Source organism: Neolamprologus multifasciatus, chromosome 20, assembly GCF_963576455.1.
Source record: "Neolamprologus multifasciatus chromosome 20, fNeoMul1.2, whole genome shotgun sequence".
Taxonomy (NCBI): Eukaryota; Metazoa; Chordata; class Actinopteri; order Cichliformes; family Cichlidae; genus Neolamprologus; species Neolamprologus multifasciatus.
In genome coordinates, this window is record NC_140458.1 from 18,151,501 (window position 1) to 18,173,719 (window position 22,219).

The following is a 22,219-nucleotide window of genomic DNA, read 5'->3' on the forward strand; positions in this document are numbered from 1 at the left end:
TAGTCACTGATTTGTGCTTTATCCTACATAAATGAGTAGATATTAAAATATTTAGTAATACTTTGTTGTGAGCTGTGATTCTACCTTTTGTTATTATCTAAAACAACATCTATATGTGCTGTGGCGTTTTAGTATTACAGCGATGTTGATAACTTGAATTTAAAATGCAAAAATGATACAAATTCTTCAACATTGTTCTGACTACTTAATTTACTCAAATTGTTTCTGCTGAAAATAGCTCTCTTGCAGAATCAACAGGAAGTGTTCAGAGGGTGAGGGTTCAAGAGGTTTCCATTCCACAGCCTTCCTTACGTTTAGTGGTGTAGCCCTGTAGATTATGACGTCATGGTAAAGTAGGAATAGATTCCACTCTCTTACTGGAGCTCGGGATAACAGTCAGGATTAAGTGCATGTAGTAGATGGCCAGTAACTGCTCATGAGCAACAGAGGATCAAGCGGCCTTGCTGACTTTTCTTCTGTGTACCTTAAGGAAAATAATTGGTGGATTTTTCTAGTCTGATGATGAAGAATATCATAGAGATAATGAGGGGCTTCTGAGGAAGGCGTCTTTTCACTTCATTGGTAAGCTAATCAATCTCTAATGCAACTCATGTTCAGGGACATTTTTATATGACAACATAAAAAAGACATGAGACTAAATTTTCAAATGGCATGAAACATACTAGCATGCATTTGAGCTATGGGTTTTATGTTAGAGTCAATATCTGATAAAAAAAAAAAATCACTAAAACATTTGTACAACTTTTTTATAGGCTTTGCCTGCTGTCTGTAAGAACCATTAAAGAAGATGAAGGTGAAATGGACCATGTTTGGCATGATTGTCTTCTTTCTGCTCTCTGTAGTCATGACCTGCTGCTTCATTTGGCAATATAGGAAGCCAAAACTGAAGACAGGTAAAGAGCTGCTAGCCATCATTGGCTTACACTCACATGAGATGTACAGTGTTTTTTAACCTGTGAGCTGGGCCTTCTTATCCTCTTGGTGTAAGTACTTATATGTAGGAGCTGCAGCAGGATTACACAAAGCTGGAAATAGCAGCAGGATCAGCAAGGAGCTAAAGCAGACTTTAACTTTAAAGATAGCAGTGTAGTGTCTGATGGTGTAAAACACACCGGGACTGAAGTAATATAAGAAACAACCCAGGTTTATAACTTTATGGCCCTAGGAGAATTAAAGCATTACATATTTATAGCACCTAATAATGAACAATGAGATTGTTTTGGGGCTCATGTGTACGCGCTGAATTTAATAACCGCTTTTTATTACATACGTGTTAGAGTGAGTCCCTTCAGTACATTAGAAACTGCATAACACTCCTGTTATTAAAACAACATTTATTATTAATGTATTTCCATTACTGTATTATTACATGTTCATATTTAATAACAGGCCTAGTCAATTAAAAGTGTGTCAACTACCAACCATCCAAACAGACAGACCATGATATTCATTTACTGTTACCTAAAGGGTCATCAAAGCTTTTTTTGTTTTTAAAGAAACAGTCACTGAAAAATGCTACTTTTCACATAACTTGTAAAATAAATATGGCTTGATTTCATATCCTCAAGTCTCACACCAGCAGACGCTGTTGATAATTTACACTGGTCAGGCCTAACATTCTGACCACTGACAGGTGAATTCAAAAACATTGATTAAGTCTTCATCATGAATCCTGTTAGTGGGTGGGATATATTAGAGAGAGAGTGAACATTTTGTCCTCAAAGTTGATGTGTTAGAAGCAGGAAAAACGATTAAGTGTAAGGATTCAAGTGGGTCTGACAAGGGCCGCATTGTGATGGCTAAAAAAATGGATTTCCAAAACTGCAGCTCGTGTGGGGTGTTCCCGCTCCGACAGGGTAGCTTAAATTGCAAATAATGTTAATGCTGGTTCTGATAGATAGCTATCAGAATACCCAGAACATCACAGTTTATGAAGCATGGGGCTGGAAAGTTGTAGACTAGTCAGTGTGCTTACGCTGACTGGTCTACAACAATGGACACAGCAGCATCAGAACTGGACCTTGGAGCAATGGAAGAAGGTGGCCTTGAGGTCCTGCCATACATGCTAATCCAGGATAATGCACCCTGTCACAAAGCAAAAATGGTTCAAGAATGGTTTGAGGAGCACAACAAGCAGTCTGAGGTGTTGACTTGGGTTTTGGATTCCCCAGATCTCAATCCAGTTGAGTATCTTTGGGATGTTCTAGCCAACAAATCAGATCCATGGCTCCACCTCGCAGCTTACAAGATTTAATGGATCGGTTGCCAATATCTTGGTTCAGAGACCACAGCGAGGCTGAAGGAACCAAGTTGCTGAAACTTCTCTTCAGATTGTCCAGTGTGTTATACAGGAGGTGGGAGTATACAACAAGCAGTTCTTCTGAACTGACAAATTCCCCTAGAGGTCAAAATCTTTAGATATGTTGATGTTTGGTAAATGTTTTTGTTTTTTGTTTTTTGTCTTTTTCTTTTTGAAGGGCCCTTCTACATAAATATGATAAAAGGATACATATGTAAACCTACAACTGTAAGATCTGCTATCACAGATGGACAGGGCTTCAGGTTTCAGACATGATGAGTCTGCCTTTGCACCTCTTTTTACAGAGGGATTCACCAAAAAAGTGACAGCAGAAGAGATGTGTCCTCGCTTTCCGGAGCCTGTGCCACTCAAACATCCCATCACATCACTGAGGATTGCATTAGAAAAAGTAAATCTGTTCTGGAAATAATGAGTATATATTGAAATGTTGTTGAAATGTTACCTTTGGTCTTAATAAAGCTTCTCCTAACAGATAGATATACTCTTGAGGTCAAGAATTCACACCACCATGCTACCTTCTATATCAGCAATCATGGTTTTAAATGACTCAATTCTATGGAATGGAAACTTTGGCAAGAGGAACATGAGCCACCCCTCCTCACCTGCACCCAACGAGTACACAGCATACAGGTGAGATGTATTATTTTGCACAAGGTATAGTACTGAGGTATAAGAATATGACATATGAAGAAAAATGGAAGTGGTAATTTGTCTAAATGAGTCCTAAAAGGTTTTCATAATACTAATAGTTTAATTTAAATAATTACTACCATGCATGCTGTAACCAGCAGTGTGATTCTTCTATTTGATGTGAGGCACTGGGATTAGACCATAATTGCATAAGGCAAGCTTTCTTTCTGTGATGTGTGCAACTAACCCATTAAGTATGATAAATGCTCAAATCTGTCCAGTGGAAATATTATGCATTAAACCAGGATGCATTTATTTATGGCACCATTTTATTGTGGTGTGCTTCCTTGCATTATTGTGACAACAGAATTGCAAGCCTCTCTAAGATCTTCCCCACGTTGATGCTATACAAACTATGGGAGGATGGTCTGGTGGACTCTTTGGATGACCCTCTGGAGAAGTACTTAGACAACTTCACTATCAAGAACCCACTGGGTAAAAGCAGGCAACCAGCATCCTCATCAGTCAGGACCCTGGGCATCAACACCCCTGCACTCACCCTGCGCAGGATGTCCAGCCATCTCTCTGGTAACCCCACAACCATTTTTTATATACGGCAGTCATCCTTGATCAATTAAACCAACACAAATCAAATAACTGTTGAGCCTGTGTAGCCAGTCCAGACCTCTGAAGCATCAGTGTCACAAAGACTAACTAGTCGCATTGGGAGGGACACAGATAATGCACTTACAGAAACTTCACTGTAAGTCCTAAAATAATAATATCTTTGTTTGATAATTAAAAAAAAACTATTATTTTCATTGTTCAGCTTCCAATTCAAAATGACCATTAGAGATCAGAAAGTGAATGCCACCATTATATAGCAGAATGTTGCCGTGGTTACCACTGTCACCTAACCCAACAGCTTCCTCCCAGAGACATACATGTTAGGTTAATTGGTTATTCTACATTTCCCATAAAAGTGAGATCAACATAGTGCTTGAAATGTATAAAATAACGCGCTGCATGGATGCACAGTTGAAATAGGACTTGCAGCCTACAGTGCTGTGAGTGGTCAGCAACAAAGTCTGCAATAAGCAGCACACAGGGTAGTGGTGACATAATTGTGTCTCAGTTTCAACCAGATGACATCGTGTTCCAGGTTTTGTTTTCGGTAACTGGTTATTAGATTTAGGAAAAGACCTGGGTTTAAAAAAATCTCAGAAAAGCTTAAGAAATGTTTCTTAAATGTAAGAAATTATGAATTTTCTAGTTTACCAGACTGATGATACCAATACGCTACTCACATGACAGCTAAAGTGCAATTAATTTTAAAGAATTAACAGCGATAGGGTGGCAATATGTTGCAGTGGTTCGCAGTATCACTTCCCAATAAAAATGCTTGAAACAGACTCCAGGCTGGTTGGAGTCTGTCTTATATATTGTCTCTGACTTCCTCTTACTTTCTAAAGAGGTTAACTGGTGATTCTAATTTGTCAGTTCATGGTTGTCTGTCTCTGTGTGTTGGCCCTGCATTACACTGGCAAAATATCCAAGGTGCACCTTGTCTCATGCACTACAGGAGCTGGGATCGGTGACTACCCTGAATTGGATAAGCTGTCCAAAAACTGATGGATGGGAAGGAATAATAAGCTACTTGAACAAATAATAGGATCATTTTTGACAGACTTTTCCCAATATAGGCAAAGATGGCTGATGAGGATGATGCCCTTCTGATGGGTACTCCTATTACGTCATAGATAAATATCTCAGTAAACAGTAACGGTCAATATAAGCCTGACACAATATAATTCATAAAGTAAGCACACGCCTGCAACCCACTGCAGCACGACACAACAAAAGCTGCTAGACAAATGATGAAGGAAAGGCAATGTCATGGTTTTACAGGGACATAAGTGCAAGTCACAGGAGGCAGAGTAAAAGACCGATCTTTAATAGTGAGCTAAAGGTCTTACAGAGGTGACCGATCAATAGCGCTCTCAATCGTTATGAGTGCCTCAGTAAATGTGTAGAGCTAAAGAAATTTAAAACTAATATCCAGTATGTGAGTGATCACTTAATCATGCGATTACTGACAAAAACCCTACTACAAGAAATAAATGTGCATAGTCAGTGAGCTTTTAATTTAAATTCTCCTGGAATTATATAGCATTTCTTTACATCAATAGTTGCCTTAAGGTGATATATATTATAGGGTAGAAGCCTACAGAGCCCACCTGAGAAAAAGTATTTTTTATAAAATGTTTAGGTCAAGTGAAGGTTTCATATACAAAGTTTGGTGAAATATTTTCATGAATCACTTTACTAAAGCATAAAGTCATGAACAAAATACCTTATTCAATAAGGTTTGACATTTCTACAGGTTTACCAAGAAGATTAAGGTCAACTAATCTTCTTTGGAGTGGAGACACACGGGAAGCCCTTAATTTGTTACAGGATGACGTCCTTGTAGCAGATCCAGGAACTAGGTAAGTTACCTTATTTCTTTCTCAGTATTTAAAGCTTCATTTCTTTGATATGTTTGAAAATTGGAGACAGACTATAATAGTCTAGTATTTTTTTTTAGGTACTCTGTACCCAAAGAGAATTTGCCAACATCTGTAAGATGATTTTTTTCTTTTCCCCCAGATGCCACTACAGCAATGTTGCTTTTCCTTTATTAGCCAACATCTTGGCCCAGAATGTGACTGGCACTGACTTTGAGAGCTGGGTTTCAGACAACATTCTGAAGCGGCTCAGAATGGAGGACACTGGTTTTAATTTTACACCAGCAATTCAGAGGAAAATGGCTGTGGGCGTGTACAGCAATGGAAAGCAAGCTCCCCTTTACGACCTTGGCTGGTACAGGCCTGCAGGTCAGATGTATTCCACAGCAGCAGACATGGCCAAACTTATGATGACTCTTCTTGGTACATATGATGTCATTCTGCTCCGCCAAGACACCCTGAACACAATGATGACCCCGATCATCCAATGCCACAGAGGTTACTTTGCCAATTTCACTGGCACACCATGGGAAATAAGTGAACAGTTTGGCTACAGCGTGGTGAGAAAGGATGGTGACCTGGATGGATTTGCTGCTACCCTCTCCCTTGTACCTCGGCTCAAGCTGGGATTGGTAATCTTGATGGCAGGAGTTCGGCCAACAGACAAAGACCTTGTGAGCCAGGTATACAGCTACCTAATCCCGGCACTTGAGAATGTTTTCAGGGAAGCTCAACAACCTGTCAGAGCACCACCTGACCCAGCTCCATATGTGGGATTTTACACTTACAGGAATATGACATTCTATGAGATCAAGGCAGATTCAGATGGTGTGCTGCTCATGCAGCAGTTTGGACCACAGGTTGACACAACTGTCCCATCTAAGTATCAAATTATTAGGCTGGATTATCTGCAGGACAGGGTTTTTAGGGTGGTGTTTGAGAGGCCATACCCTTGCAAATTGAAAGTAAATAATATCTCAGTCTCCCTGGAGGCACAGGACAGACAGCTTTTCAATTTTTACCTTTTCAACAAGAAAGGTGTGGCACCAGGGTTTGACTGCCCTGGACTCAATACATATAGGATGATGAGGATAGCTGGCAGACCATACTTTGCCTCATAAAGACTGCACCTTTAAACAAGTCCATTACTAAAACTGTGAACTGTATCAAGGAAATATGCTGTGAGAAACAGTTTTTGGCTGTGTAGACAGTGTCAAGACTCTCTTGTGCAAATCTGAAATCATCAATCCAGGCTGTGTTTTAATATTATTCACTGGTAATCCTCTGTTCGTAATATTGATTTAGTTTTGTATATTTACATTTATTTTTGAAAATCATCCTTTTACCAAATTGTTGGCACAAGAAAAGTAAAGTTTCATTATTATGCATATTTTTTGGTCCTGCAGTGTTGCAGCATCACTTTTTATCCAGATCCTAGGGGAATCTGTCTATGATAAAGTGGCAAGAGAATAAATAAATCTGATTTTGTAGTCTGATTTTTTTTACCTGTAAGCATGATGTTTTATGAAGTGAAAACATAAATATACGTACATGCAAGTTTTCCACATTTACTAACCCCCTGAAGATTTGGGAAAAAGATTTCAAAATTTATCAGCCACAACATGACAACACGTGAACACAAACAAGGTTAAAAAAAAAAACCAAGGGTGTTTTTTAATTTAATAAGAAAAACTAATACACAGCTAAGTCATCAGAGGCCTGTATTACAAAGTAGGATTTTAGCTTAACCCAGACAACTTCAGGTTTAACCCTGAGCTTTCTGTACTACAAAGCTGGATCACTTCTTTCCAGGGTAAGTCGTCCTACAAGTCATAACTTGTGCTGTGAACCAAACCTGCTCCAGATTAGTGATAAGCAGGTATGAAATGACCACCTAATGACCAATCAGTTCTCCAGAAAATAGCATCAGCATCCTCAGAAGATTCCTCGGACCTCTGCAAGGAGAGAGAGAGAGTGTGTGCGTCTGTTCTAAAAGCATTAATATAAAATAGGACACCTGACCTCAAATCAAATTTGTAGGTACATTGTGTTTGAATTATTTCTGTGCTTAATCTTCACTCTGAAAACCTTAAACAGCACAGAGTCTGTACCTGAAAAAATAAACCAAACAACTTTCACTTCACGGATTCCAAACTGTTCAACCTGAGCTGTCCCTCTGATGTAATCATTTTTTAATTCTGTCCATCCTGCTCATCTGTGATGTAATCCTATCTCTGTCCTTATATATTGATGACTGAATTACCTCAAAACTGTTCATGTTAAGTACTTTATGAACGAGAAAATGAATCAGAGTGCCAGTTAGCTGATTCAGGTGCAGCAGGATGGGAGGAGTCACACAGAAACAGTACTTTATTCACCGTGCCCAGTAACGTTGTTTTGCGCTGCAGCAGTCTGTGCGACAGTGAAGTAAAGAAATTGTCCGTTGTGATGTTTCTCCCATCAACCAAAAACGGCTGCATCAGTTTCATGACCATGTTCTCTGCCAGCCTCTCTCCCTTCTGACGACTGGGGTCCTTTCCCAAGTAAGGAGATGCTTTGGAGACATATTTGGTCTCTAAATCCGTGGCCATCCAGAACTTGATCCCCAATTTGTCTGGCTTGGTTGTGTGAATGGACAACAAACCTTGGTAGGGAACAGCTGTTCATCTATGGTCATGTGTTCTCCTGGAGTGAAACTCTTAGCACAGTTCTTGTTGAAGCTTGTCCAGATGTCGGAGATCGTCGCAAGTTTGTCTGTTTTCACCCGTTCTGCCTGCGTGTCCTTGTCATCAAATCGAAGGTGTTGCATAATAGAAATGAATCTATCTCAGGGCATTATCTCTGTGATTACTGGCACCAGAAATCTCAATGTCACTCATGTCACAGAACTTTTCATTCTGTTTTCACACATTTTTTTTAATAAATAAAACAGATTTGTGTTTCCATATATTGTGAATGTGTGTCTTTCATATTTGCAGGTCAGTCAATGTGTGGGATATTTTGTATAGACACGGCAGGCATTTCTGAAGGTTATAACACAGAGGTTTGGCCTGCCTTGGATCTGAGCTGTGGTTTGCACAACAAAAGAAGCAGTAGGAGAATTGAGCTGACGACTTGTGAAAATCTCAGCAGGGGTGAATAACACCTCAGGACTTGCACCAGAAAATAAAAAAGTCAGTAATTCTAGTGTTAGGACTCATCGGTGAGGTAAAGTCCAGTCCAGTCTATATCCTTAAGGGAAGAATATTTTCAGGAGACATGACTGAAGCATGGAAACAGCATTGTGTCTTCATAGCCTGGCACTGAGGTGGATCGGCCAGTTTCAGGGAAAGCAACTGTGGATCTATGCCGGGAGCTTTTGCTTGTGGGTGATTCTCCCCTAATGGAGGTTCTGAAATTATAATTTCGCTGAGATGGCGAGCGACTTGAGCCACTCTATAACTGGATGGAGCAGAGAGTTCTGATGGGGTGAATAGATGTAGAATGATTCCCAACAGGTTCCCCAGGATGGCCGGTGATGTTCGGTCTCTCTGAAGCCTGATCATGTCATTTAGAGAGAAGTGTTTTGGTTTCTTGAAGTACCTGGAGGGAATTTGATGAAAGTGAGCAGTAGAGGTTTTCGTCTGATGGTATGAGGGACGAGGGGCCCATGGTGAGCACAAATCATTAGATGCTGATGGGTGTTTGCATAAAAAAAGATTACAAACAGCACGTAAATGGAGAACCTGAAGGAGCGTGTCTGAGGTGTGGTCCCACTCCTGAAATTCAGATAAATTATCTTTGTTTGGTATTGTGGTCTTGTCATTTCTGAAATGTGTTTGACAGAATAGTAAAAAATCAAAGTGTGGAAAAGGAACCATTCAGAAATTGTTTTCATGCTTAAATTTATTGCAAGTGAAGGAAGCACCTGAAGGGTAGAACATACAACTTTGATGCAAAGAAAATAAATCACACTTTTTCACGCTTCGACAGGAATGTTGCTCTTCATCACTGCAAACGTCCTTATTCATGATATCAAACTGTGTTTGGTCATATTAGCCATCAATATATAAATGAGGCTACGTCCGTACACATACACAGCATTTTCGATCAGTAAAAAATTCTGCCAGGGTGAACATTTTCAAAAACTACATTTCTACATTTACATGTTGGCAAAGAAAATGAATATTTGTCTTGTAACATCAAACGTGTTTGCTATTATCTCTTCTTTGATGTCAGACTGTGTGCTGTGTTATTGTTTGTGGGATTTCTTCAAAACTAGGGTTATATCACCACCTGCTGCTTTGGCACATTCTCAAAAACACTTGAGACTGATTGTGCCATTTAAAAAAAAAATACCTGTGTACATGTAGATGTAGCCTAAGTTGCTTTCTTAGGCATGGATTTCTTGCAAGCAATGTTCATCAACCTGCTAAAGTGCGCCACATTTCCTCTGTTTTAATAATCTGCTTATTTTAAGTGTGGAGGCAGGGGTGGAACAATACACAAGTTAGTGATGATTATAAATATAGACATCTTAACACATTTATTATAGCACCACCCAGTATACGCTTTACCTCACAGATGCCCAAAATTAACAGCATTAGTACCAAAATGGTTAACCTGCCAGTATGTACAAGCTCTTTAATCAAAACCATATAATACTTATTAAAATGATGATAGTGTCATTAAAAAAAATGTGAAAAAAATGTGATTATTGTTAATTGAGAACTTTAAAATGTATTATTTTAATAATGTTCTTATTGAATAAGATTCAGAAATTAGAGATATTTACTGGCAATCATGAACCAAAAATGAGTTTTAGTAACTTCTCAGAAAAAGTTTAGTGCTGGCTTCGATTTGGGTATGAAAAACATGAATTCAGTTTGTGACTTCCCTAATAATCAAATTTTTAGCAGATCTGTCTTTTAAATTTGTGAAGCACTGTAGGTTTCTATGTCTTTATAGTGAAAATGCTACTAAACTAGATGTGACAGTAGGTGGTGGCAAACACTTCTTTTCTGACATTAAGCCAAATGTTCATTTAGTGAGACTTTACTTCAAAAGGATTATATTAATATAAATGTTAGCAGACAAAATGTTAATGTCACTGGACTGTACTTTTCCACTCATGATAATGACAGTGTGTCAGCAGGATACAGATGTTTGCAGCCATCCAGAGCTTAAGCCATAGAAACCTTTGCCAGTCCCTACTGTAATCCCTGCAGTGCCGAGAGAAATTCTCACTGAGTAGTACGGATGGCATTTCCCTTTCTAACAGATAAGGCAATATGACACCAGGGAAGAGTGCAGCTTGATTGTGTAACCTCCTACGCTTTCTGGATCATCACCTGGAATTTACCTGCAAAGGCAGAAAGACATTTTTTGTGTTAGCTGACACAAAAAGAAGAAATTCACATTGGCTTTTCATTTTTTCCTAGTTTAGTTCAATTTGAGTTGCACTATATGAGTAGACATGTTTGCTACAGTGGTGAAAAAGACTAAAACAAACTGCTATTTGATTAACCTTTCACTCAAACTTAAACATCAGTGTACTATTTCATGTGCATATGTGCAATAATCTACACTACTAAGGCTACGTTCACACTGCAGGTCTTAATGCTCAATTCCGATTTTTTGATCAAATCCGATTTTTTTGTCTGCTTGTTCACACTACAAATAAAATGCAACAGCAAACGCGCTCTAGTGTGAACGCTCAAAGCGGCCCCCATGCACAAAAGAAGGCGTCACACACAACGCGCTCTGTTTAGACCCAGAGCAAACAATATTGTTTGACTGATGGCCCTTAATATAAAGACTTCGGACTTTACGTTTCCCAATTTTTGCTTTAAGTTATTTTGTTATTTACATAATAATGTAAATAACCTAATAATTATCCTTATTGCTGTTTTAGAGGAGCGGTGCTTCAAAGGATAGTTGCAGATTTCTGTCAGAATCTGCAGATTATACAGTACAAATAAAATGTTCACGTTTCTCCAACATCGTCTTCCAAACAGTTTCACTGACATCTACACTGGATGGCCAGGAAGCATTCGCGATGTCTTCTCGGATGCTTCTCCGGCGCTGATAATTGGCGTCTGTCTTGTGTCAGTGACGTAAAAGACGGATTTAATGCGACATGACCATTCAAACAGCAGTCTAAAATATTTTAGTCTGCTTTCTAAAACATCGGATATGTATCGGATTCAGTACCACATACAAAAGTGACCCAGATCGGATTTGAAAATATCGGATTTGTGCCGTTCACACTGTCATACCATGATCGGATATGGGTCGCATAGGGTCAAAAAAAAAAATCGGATTTGATGCGCTTTTGCCTGCAGTGTGAACGTAGCCTAAATCCCAGCCCCACCTTGCATCCATCTGTCACCTCTGCCTTCACTTGTTTCCTGTTCATGATTTCCAGACATCTTACAGACTACCATCTGATGCTGCCTAGCTACACACATTTCACCACTCTCTCCCACACTGGTACCCTCTCTACCTACCTACACACTAACTACATTCAATATCACCACTTTGACTTCTAGCTTCAAACTCACAATCCTGTCTGACATGCTCTTCACCTCAGCAACACTATTCACACCTGTGACTCTGCCCATAAAAACCAAAAACTATACCTTACTTTAATCCTGAGTCATGTAAAAATCACACAAGTATTCTCCATTTAAAATATCTGAGGCATATTTCAATCATGTGCATGGGCAACACAAACTTCTCTTTCTGAACCACTCAATGACATTTTAATGGAATTTATTCAGCAAATAAAACAAACCCCCAAACCTCAGTTTGGAGATGACTGATAAATGCTCTTTAAAAAGGCTTTTGAATGACTAAATCCTTACATGAAGGCATGACAGACACCTCAGAAGTCACAATACTCTTCACTCCCAGATTGTATAGAGCTCCTCTCACCAAACCACATGTGAAGGCCAGATACTGCAGGAGGAAAACAGTTACTTCATATGATGACAGTGAATGGTCTCACATATAAAACAGGGTCACAGTATATGAACACCTTTACTCTTATCAGTTCCTTCGCACTGCACCTTCTGTATAAGGTATAATCCAATCCTTCTATATCTCAGCCTTGGTCCTCTCTGCTTTGAAAGTCCACGTTCACTATAGCCATTTCCTTCAAGAACTACAGGCTGTAAATACTGTGGCCTGTGGCACTGGTTCAAGCTATATTCTAAGCAAATAAACTGTTAACAAAGAGTGAATGAGCATTTGATAGTCAGTACTGAACAACAGGAAGACTGAGACCGAATGTAGGTAAACAATGTGATTGCAGCATTAATCACATCTGTCAAAACATCACTCATGTAAGACTGATACAACTTATCATGTTTGGCCATTTACACACAGATAAAAAACAAGCAATTCTCTGTTCTGAAACTCATCAGTTCTCCTTTTTTTAAAAATCAGTAAACCTTGATAAGAAGGGCTAAAGCAAAGGAAAGTCGGGCTTTCCTACATTTCAGCTGCTATGAGCTCCACAACTGTCCATGAATCTCAGCAGCATGAGGTCCAGCTCTCTGCTCTGTGCTGTGGGGGTGTTGAAAACATAACGGAGAGACTGTGAATCACTGAACAGAGTTTTAGATTCGATCTATGGCGTCTTGTCTCACTGGCACAAGAAAAAACAAACAAACTGCTAATTGGAAGGTTTATGATAAAGGAGAACTAAAAGTAATCTGAACCTATCCATGTGGCATCATCAGAACTGAATCAGTCTGTTAGACAAAGTGCTCTGCTGTCTGTCAAGTAAGTGGTGCAGAAGCTGGTCAGGATCCATCCATACTGCTTAACAGTTTGTTGAGTGACCTCCTTTTCACCACAGTTTGAAAAAGCTGTCCAGTTTGCCATCAGTCACAGAGCCAGCCTTGCTAGTAAGTTTATTCAGTCTGTTACTTTCACCAGCTCTGATGCTGTTGGCCCAGCAGACCACAGCAAAGCAAAAGTACAGTAAACTTACCACCACTGACTGACTGAATCATTTTACTGCCCATGTTGAAGGATGTTCTCTGCCTGCTCTCTATTGCCTCTACTGTGACATGTTATAAGAAGTGAAATTAAATGAGTTTCATTTTATAATCCAGCCTTTATTCAACATAATTGTCTTACTTTGCGCACATAGCGCACGCTTTTCTTACAGATTCTCTCTTTTGGTGTCAGTGTCTTTCAGGACTCATGCTGTTCACCTCTGATGGTATGATGTGCTACTGTGCATGTACATGTTGTCTCAGTAAAAGAGACAGTTTGAGAAGCAGGGGAAGTCTTTTAAAACAGACCAGTAAAAGAAAAAAATCACCTTTGGGGCATGTTCCAAGTATTGTTTTCCCACTGACAGATGACTCAGTAATCCAAACTTATTGTCCTGCAGAACATAGATGCCCTAAAACACATGATCATATGATGATATATGACATCAGCAATGACACGCATCAACAGAACAACAAACAATCAATCTGACAGGAAGTAAGGCAAAATATCACAATACTGGCATTTATATATTACAAATATATTATGGATGACAAAAAGGAATTATCATTTGGGTGGCTGTGGCTCAGGTGGTAGAGCAGATCAGCTACTGACTGGAAGGTATGTGGTTCGATTCCTGGCTCCTCCAGTCTGCATGCCAAATATCCTTGGGCATCTTGCCCAAGGATATTTGGCATGCAGACTAACCCCAAATTGCCCTCCGATGCGTTCATCGGAGCGTGAATGTGTGTGAATGCTTATTAGTTGCACTTGAGTTTAGAAGTGCTTGTATGAGTGGGTGTGATTGGGTGAATGAGGCATGTTGTATAGAGCGCTTTGAATACTCCGGGAGAGTAGGAAAGCGCTATATATATAAGAATCAGTCCATTTACCATCATTTAGATTTGTCAGAGGCTACATTAATAAAAAACAGGATTAAAAGAAGAGAAAACAGACGACCTGGTGATTGGTTCGAAGGTTGTCGATTTGCTTCTTGAATACACAGGTCCAGAAGTCTTTACATATAAACTTCATAATGTCCAGCTCATCCTTAAACCGTGCTGTGTCTTTAGTCATTCTAGAGGAAAACAAAGAGATGGGTAAATTAAACTACAACATCATTCATTGACTTTCAACGGTCTGCTCGCTGTAAGACATCATTTAAGGAGAATGCGCCTAGTACAACTGTGCACATGACCCATAAACAGTATGCTGTCTGTGTAAGTGTTCAGACAGGTACAGGGTAGTTTTGAACAACTGGAGTTCTTTAGAGTTTTGCCTCTCATCAGTTCAGGGAGTGCAATACGTAATAAACCCCTCGTGGTGACTGTCCCATTAGAGGTGATCCTGACAAACTCCCTACTGACGCTATATGATGTGAACCATTTACTCACAAATCCAGGATTACCTTGATTTTTAATCATCTGAGGCTACATGTACATGCAAAAACGTGCTTACAAAAATGGAAACATCTTAACAAATGATCAGCACATTTAACAACACTTGTCATAAAGTTGCCTAACAGACAACAGTAAAGGAACTCCTTATAATCAGAATTTAGAAAATGTATTTGGATTTCATTAATAGGTGACACTGTTTTATGACAAAGTCTTAGTGTAGTTTCCCTGCAGTAAGAAATGGAGGATGTGGACTGAGATCTGACAGATATACTATGAAGCCAGAATAATGACTTGAGACTGTCAAGTCTGAGTGAAAGTGCCTCTCTTTTACCTGCTAAATCACTATGGCAACAGAAAATTGCCATTCAGAATTTAAAATTCAGAATTTTGGTTTAAAATCAGCTGAAAAGTACCATGTCTCTACTAATCGTTTTACAGCACGTTTGACGCACAACACAGATTCTCTGCTGTAGGAATACTATATTTGTGCAGTTTGTTGAGTGAAGCACAAACTGTGCGCACTTCATCAGAGACTGCGTGTGCTAAAATCATCAAATTAAAGATTTGGTGCAGCAGTAACCTTTTTGTTATTTGCAACAATGTTTTACCATCTTTTATGCTTTGATGCATGCACATCATCCAGGTAAGTAAATCCCCAAAAATTGGTTCTGTTCATCTGGACATATGAACATTTCTCCCATTTCAGTGGGAGAAAAGTTTCGTCACTCATCCAAGTGACAAAACGTTTCATCCAAGTGACAAAATGGGAGGTTTGGAGTCTTCTCACACCCCCGTTTTCTCCGGCCTGTTGGAGCGGGGGGGCTGGGAGGAGGAGTTGGCCGTCCGATTGGGGTCTGGAATGTGGGGCCTCCCTGCTGCTGCGGAGTCGGGGCGGTCTGCTTCTCCCCACCGCAGGGAAAAGGGTAACACCACCTGGGTCTGGGTGCAGTTTCCCCCTCCAGGGGTACCTAGACCCGGTTCTTAGAGTACGCTTGGGGAGTGTGATTGTGTGTACAGTGTCTCTCTATGTCTGTCTCCATGTTGGTTGAGTATTGAGTAATTGCATATGAGAGCATGAGGGTGGGAATGGATGTTTGTATCTGTGTGTGCCTGTATGTCTGTGTCTATATGTCAGGTTGGGTATCAGACGCCACCTCTCTGGGGACATCTCAGGCCCTCCAAGGTATGGAGGCCTATCTCCCCCCACCACTTCCCCTGCCAGTGGCAGATGCTCTCAGACATCGGTGCGTTGGTGGTTCTTTGTGTTCGGGGATGGGCGCCCAGGTACACACCGGCTCACTCCTTGGTGGCTGCTTATCGTGGGCCTGGAGCCTGGGGCTCGCTCGGGCCACTTCAGGGGTGGGGTGCCCTCGGCCTCTCAGCCTGGGGCTCGGTCACTCTGGCGCAGCTGGCTGCCAGCGGAGCTCACGGGCACGTCACTGCAACCCCCCCTGGCTTCTGCTCCGCGGCTGCTGAGTGACCCCTCATCTGGGACTCTCCTCAGCTCTTTCTGGGATAGTGGCGCAGCTGCCCCTCTGTTGGTCTTCCTTGGTCTCTTGTGTTCTGGGGGCCTCTGGATGTCTGGAGTCTTGATCTCCTCCATACCTGCTTCATGCCCTGGAGGACAGGGATGTGGCTCCCCACACCCTCTAGCAGATCATTACATGAAGGAACCTTTTAAAAACAAGCGCGTCCATGCTCACAGGTGTACACACGGGTGCACACACACAAACTACACCCTTTTTGGCTCCTACCTCAAAGCAAAATGTGCGCTGTCGATATTACGTGCTGCACAATAATGTTTAACATTGAGTATTTACTGTTATATTCCCATATATCATCGTGATGTTGTTTATTCTATTGCTTTCGTTTTCTTCTGCTTGTTTTCTTTTTTCTTTCTCAACAGGTGATCGATATGTGTAATTTTTTTGTCTGCTTATTTAGGTGGTTTTTGTTTTTTTGCCCTTTATCCCCGTCCCTCTTCTCCGCTGTTTTTTCCCCCTCTTCCTTTTCTCCCTTTTCTTTTCCTCATTCAAGTCTGTCCCGTATCTAGCAAGTGAAAATAAAAAAATAAATAAAATAAACAATAAAAGGTGAATCAAATAGACCATTACGGCAAGGCTGGGATGGTCAATTTGGTAAAGTAAATCCGTTGGGCATCTTTCTTTGCCTTTAGACAATAATTCTGATGGCAAAAGAACCAAACGGGACAGGCGCAAAGAAAAAGACAAAATGTTTCTCCCACTGAAAACACTATGTCCAGATGAACAGAACCAATTTTGGGGGGCATCTTTTATGCTCTTCAGAGATTTGTACTCACCATTTTATCATCTTCAAAATGAGGTGAGATGGCGAAAGCAGACAAGTTTATTCAGTGTTCACTTCCCCACATTATGCAAAAACACTGCCACACCAGGAAAGCAATATCATATAGAACCCTCCACAGCACATCTTCAGGGGTCTATGCAACGATGGGTCAGGGTTGTTTTGGCAGCAGAGGGGGGACCAACACAATATTAGGTGGTGGGTCATAATGTGATGTCTATCAACTAGGCAGCTCTTTCTCTTTCTTTAAAAATTTAACACATGTTGGGGTCAACTTGAAAGAAAGGCATATGTAAAAGAGAAATCATAGATCAAATATGATGTGGTATTTCAATGTGATATTTAGAATGCCTATACATAATTTCCCAAGTGTTGGCAAACAAAGACATTTTATGAAGGTTTGACTCTGATCCTGGTCTAAAGTAGGGCTGGGTGATTTGAGGAAAATCCAATATCACGATACACAATATACGTCTAAATAACCTCCAAAAATAAAAGTTATTTTCAACCATATAGTGCCTAAAATTTGCACTGGTATACTCATTCAAATCGACCATTCAATATATTTGAATACAAAAAAATCTGAATGAATTAAAATTTTTATTTTAACAGTTTTAACATATTAACATAACTATTAACATTAACATATTTTAATAGTTCAACCGCTCATTAGGGTAAGTACCTAATCAGCCAATAAAATGGCACCAACTCAATGTATTTAGGCATACATAAGACAACCCAGTGAAACTGAAACTGGGCACAGGAATGGGGAAGAAAACTGACATTGAATGTGGCACAGTTCTTGGTGCCAGAGGGGCTGGTTTGAGTATTTTAGAAACTGCTGATCACAGCAACAAAAAAGTACATCAAGCAAGAATTCACGAGAGAAAATAAAACAATTGAAATTAAAAAAGGTGTTCTTTTGTGCTTATAACATACACAAAAATGTGATGTAGAGGCTTAATGATGCATTTGCAACGTGTGGGAGAGAAAAAAAGTCATGGTGAATTACATGCAGACAGCTTAATACTGAGTATATTCAATATATCACCCATCCCTAGTCCAAAGTAACAAAAATATCCAAAGTGATATTTAGAATTCCTATGCGCTACATTACCAATCGTATTCACTCACCCGTTCAAATCACTGACTTCAAGTGTTCTAATCACTTTCATGGCCACAGGTGTATAAAATCAAGCACCCAGGCATACAGAATGCTTCTACAAACATTTCTCTCTCAGGATCTCTCAATTCCAGCCTGATAACATGATAGGATGCCACCTGTGCAACAAGCCCAGTCATAAAATTTCCTCGTTGCTAACTATTCCACATTCAACTGTTAGTGATATTAGAACAAAGTAGAAGTGCAGGGAACAACAACAACACAGCCACAAAGTGTTCGGCCACATAAACTCACAGAGCAGTGAATGGCAAGGCGCATAATGAGCAGAGGCTGCCAACGTCAGTCGTTACAGACCTCCAAACTTCATGTGGCCTTCAGATCAGCTCAAGAACAGTGCTTTGAGAGCTTTGTGGAATGGGTTTCTAAAGCCTTCCCAGAAGAACTGAAACTGTTATAATTGCATAGAGTGGGTCAACACCATCATTAAACCGTATGGATTAAGAATGGGATATCACTCATGTTCATATGTGGTTTATGACCAAATATTTTCGGCAATATAGTGTTAAATGTCGCATGATATTTTAAGTCTTCATACATTTTTCTTTCGCAACTTTTGACCGATAAATCATGAAGTTGACCTTAAAGACCCTGGTTCTCTAAAGACAACACCACGAGTGTAATATTGTTTCCTGACTGGCCAGCCGACTCGACTGACCTGAACCCCAGAGACTCTGGATTTTTTTGTTGTTGCTGTTGTTGTGTTCATTAATGGTACATTAATGGTTCGTTAATGGCCACCCACCTACAGCTGTGCATTTCGATTGCATTTTCTGAATGGGAATCCATGTTGTAAATCAGGCTTTGTACATGTAGTGCTTTGATTTGTCGAAGTAAACGGCATGCATGTTTGCAGCAGTCAAGGTTATTACCTCTCTATCAGCCCTTGGCCCACTCTGAATCCAATATTCTCCAATTTAGTGACATTTCTCCCACTCTCCTAAATACAGGATAAAAGACAGAAACATTAACAACAACACCAAATATGTCACTAAACTCCTACTGAGAGCTTCTTACCGTCTCTCCTTCTGCTGACTTGTAAATGTACTGTATCACCTCGCTGTGTAATAACTGGAAAGGAGCTTCGTCTGCCATTCTTCCTGCTCTAAAGCCAGCTAACGACGTTGTCTGTGGTTAAATCAGTGTAAGACCAGGAATCATATCCCTTCACATAAAGTCGAACAGCTACAAACATTTAGCATAAACAACTACTTCTGCTTCCTTGTTGCTCTTGAGGAAAATAAACATGCCGCTAGTCTATTACCGCCACCTGCTGGCCCGGAGTGTTATCTGGCAGTAAATATTATTATTCTCCCCAGTATTGTTATAATTAGTGATATTCATCTAAGTGTTAGGACATGTGTGTAAGGTGTACTAGATTAAATATGTTACTTCATCTTTGGAAAGAATAGTGCTCTCTGTTTTTTCTTTTCAGTCACATAGTAAACTGAGTGAAGTAGATTTTTCAAGAAATGAATGTATTTGTCATTAACAGGTATTCAGATGTAGCACTTATCACATGCCTTGTCAGCCTACAATAGGACATGACAATGTGTTCATTTAGTGGCACAGTGCTGCTCAAGTCAATGAATTACTGTTGACGTTTGAGGGTTTTTAACGTTATTCTCTTAATGTCACGGTTCTGGGTCAGTTTTGACCCAGTATTTTGAGTTTTGGATTGTTAGTTTATTTTTGAATAATTGTCGTGGTTTTGGGCACTGAGGATTATTATTATTATTATTAGAATTCTATGTTTCTGTTTATTCATGTTAAGGATTTGTTCTCGGTTGTATCTCACATTTAGTTTAGTTCAGGTTCCATGTGTCATTCTGTCTGTCTGTCTCTCAGGTCTGCGTCTTGGTGTAGTGTTCTCGCTTCCTGTTTTATTGTGAAGGTTTGCGTCTCATGTGAGTGTGTTCAGTTTTCCCTCTGTCTCGTCTTGTTGATTATTCCCAGCTGTGTCCACCACCTGTATGTAATTCCCATGTTTCTCTGTGTGTATTTAAGTCGTGTCCTCTGTCATCGTAGTTGCTGGTCCGTCTGCGTTCCCACCATGTTTCATCCGTGTGTTCCCTGCCGTCACCATCATGTACCATCGTCTTCCTTCCTTCCTTTATGTTCGTGTTCTTGTTCATGCTCTGTAGTTTAGTTGTCCCAGTATAGTTTAGTTTTCCGTTTCGCCGTTTCCCTCTCTATATTTCGTGCTCAATAAATCACCTTCACACCTTCACGACTGCCTGCGTTTGGATCCTCTTTTTCCTTTTCCACACGGCTCTTCTCACACGCCGTGACACTTAACTCTGGATTCTTGGATTTCTTCCTCTTGTTGTTGGACCTGACAGAGGCTGACACAGTTGACCTCCTCCTGTCACGGCTGGAATCACATGCTGGCTTAAAAGGTCTGCTCTTCAGTGGTTTTGGTCGTATTTATCTGGAAGGACTTTTTATGTGAACAGCGGCCCCTACAGCTCGAAAATAGCCCCTCTTAATTATGATGTACCTCAAGGCTCAAGTTTGGTTCCAGCCTTGTTTATACTGTATATGTTGCCATTGTGGTCTATTTTTGCATAGTATAACTTATTTTTTTCACTATTTTGCAGATGACTTGCAGATGTATCTGCTTTTAAAAACAGGCACAGACTCACTTCAGCTGTTATTATGTTGCCTTGAAGACGTTAAGCTGTGAATATTGTTTTTAAAAACATTTAAATTAAATGGAAACAAAACAGAAATTGTCATTTTTGCCAACTCCTTTAGTAAACACATTGACTGTACTCTGGGCCCCTTATCTTCTTATTGTCAGACAAATGTTAAAAAAGAGGGTTTCTTTAAACTGTAGGCAGGTGAGTCCAATAGTCCAATCTAGCTTTTTCCATCTGAGACAGCTAGCCAAGATAAGGCCTTAGCTGGAAGGTATGTCTTTATCTTGGTCCACTATTCATCTGTTCATTACTTGCAGACTGAACTAATTCATTGCTCTGCGCTTTGGTTTGGACCATGCTTACAGTCTCCAGTTGGTCCAAAATGCAGCTGCTTGTCTGCTAACTGGTACAAAACAGAATGAGCACCCCTCCAATTTATCCCATCCTATTTGTTTATAGTAGGAAAGCTTAAATGATGGATCAACTGAAAGTTGTCAGTTTGAATCCAGGGTTCAGAGGCTAAATGAAATGCATTGTGTTAGAGTCTTGTTACAAGCTAGTTGGCCATGATAATCACCTGTGTTACTCTCTGAATGTCTGAATGATTCAGCACTGCATAGTTTTTGTTATCCTATTTTAGACAGCGATGGCATCAGCTGCACACTCCACAGAGGCCCAGAGTTCCTGTTAATATCAGAATTATCTGGAAATTAAATTATGTCCTTTGAGATTTTGACATAAGACGGACGATGATATGAAATTGAACATTTAAACCGTTTTAGATCCATTACACTGACAAAGAGCTCTGGTATTCCGGAAACTTTAAATAAAATGTTAGATTTGAAAACACAGCAGCAGAAGGTTTCATAGAAGTTGTTTCATAAGTTATTCTTTTCATTTAATCACAGGATCCACATTAGTCCACACTGTTATCAACAGATACATTCACCCTGGGTGAGGGAGTGTGAGGGAGAACATCAGACAGCTGTCCTGTGCCAGATGTTCTGTTGGCCCACTGAGACATCATTTCAAAAACATCAGGTGGACTGAAGCTCATTGCAGGGATCAAGCAGGACGCTTCACAAGGAGCTGCCTCAGAGGGAAGTCTTTTTCAGACTTCTGCCATGGTCCTGCCCCGGAAGATGAACAAACCTAGCACTTCAAGAACAGTGTGATAGTAACCTTTGCTTTGTGTGATGTTAGAAGTGTTG

At 40.1% G+C, this 22,219-nt stretch overlaps 2 protein-coding genes across 2 annotated transcripts; one reads left to right on the forward strand and one right to left on the reverse strand.

Annotated features, from left to right (window-relative positions):
- The first annotated feature begins 172 nt into the window (after positions 1-172).
- Positions 173-6,974, forward strand: LOC146494776 (beta-lactamase-like protein 1). The gene is made up of 7 exons (XM_085145071.1): positions 173-582; positions 774-914; positions 2,626-2,729; positions 2,814-2,971; positions 3,339-3,559; positions 5,355-5,460; positions 5,621-6,974. The coding sequence occupies exons 2-7, from the start codon at positions 809-811 to the stop codon at positions 6,597-6,599; spliced, it is 1,674 nt and encodes a 557-aa protein (XP_085001197.1). The 5' UTR covers positions 173-582; positions 774-808; the 3' UTR covers positions 6,600-6,974.
- A 2,371-nt stretch (positions 6,975-9,345) lies between these two features.
- Positions 9,346-19,606, reverse strand: trappc6b (trafficking protein particle complex subunit 6B). The gene is made up of 6 exons (XM_085145101.1): positions 19,384-19,606; positions 19,239-19,306; positions 14,422-14,539; positions 13,793-13,876; positions 12,324-12,417; positions 9,346-10,819 (listed from the first exon to the last, which is right to left on the reverse strand). The coding sequence occupies exons 1-6, from the start codon at positions 19,459-19,461 to the stop codon at positions 10,788-10,790; spliced, it is 474 nt and encodes a 157-aa protein (XP_085001227.1). The 5' UTR covers positions 19,462-19,606; the 3' UTR covers positions 9,346-10,787.
- Between the last annotated feature and the right edge of the window lie 2,613 nt (positions 19,607-22,219).

Excerpts from the sequence above, each read along its gene's own strand:
- LOC146494776 (XM_085145071.1), top strand. The coding sequence starts at position 809 with ATGAAGGTGAAATGGACCATGTTTGGCATGATTGTCTTCTTTCTGCTC. Across the intron at positions 915-2,625 it reads GAAGCCAAAACTGAAGACAG|AGGGATTCACCAAAAAAGTG; the intron begins GTAAAGAGCTGC and ends CTCTTTTTACAG. Across the intron at positions 2,730-2,813 it reads TGAGGATTGCATTAGAAAAA|ATAGATATACTCTTGAGGTC; the intron begins GTAAATCTGTTC and ends TTCTCCTAACAG.
- trappc6b (XM_085145101.1), bottom strand. The coding sequence starts at position 19,461 with ATGGCAGACGAAGCTCCTTTCCAGTTATTACACAGCGAGGTGATACAG. Across the intron at positions 14,540-19,238 it reads GGCCAAGGGCTGATAGAGAG|AATGACTAAAGACACAGCAC; the intron begins GTAATAACCTTG and ends GTTTTCCTCTAG. Across the intron at positions 12,418-13,792 it reads ACTTGGAACATGCCCCAAAG|TATCTGGCCTTCACATGTGG; the intron begins GTGATTTTTTTC and ends TTCCTCCTGCAG.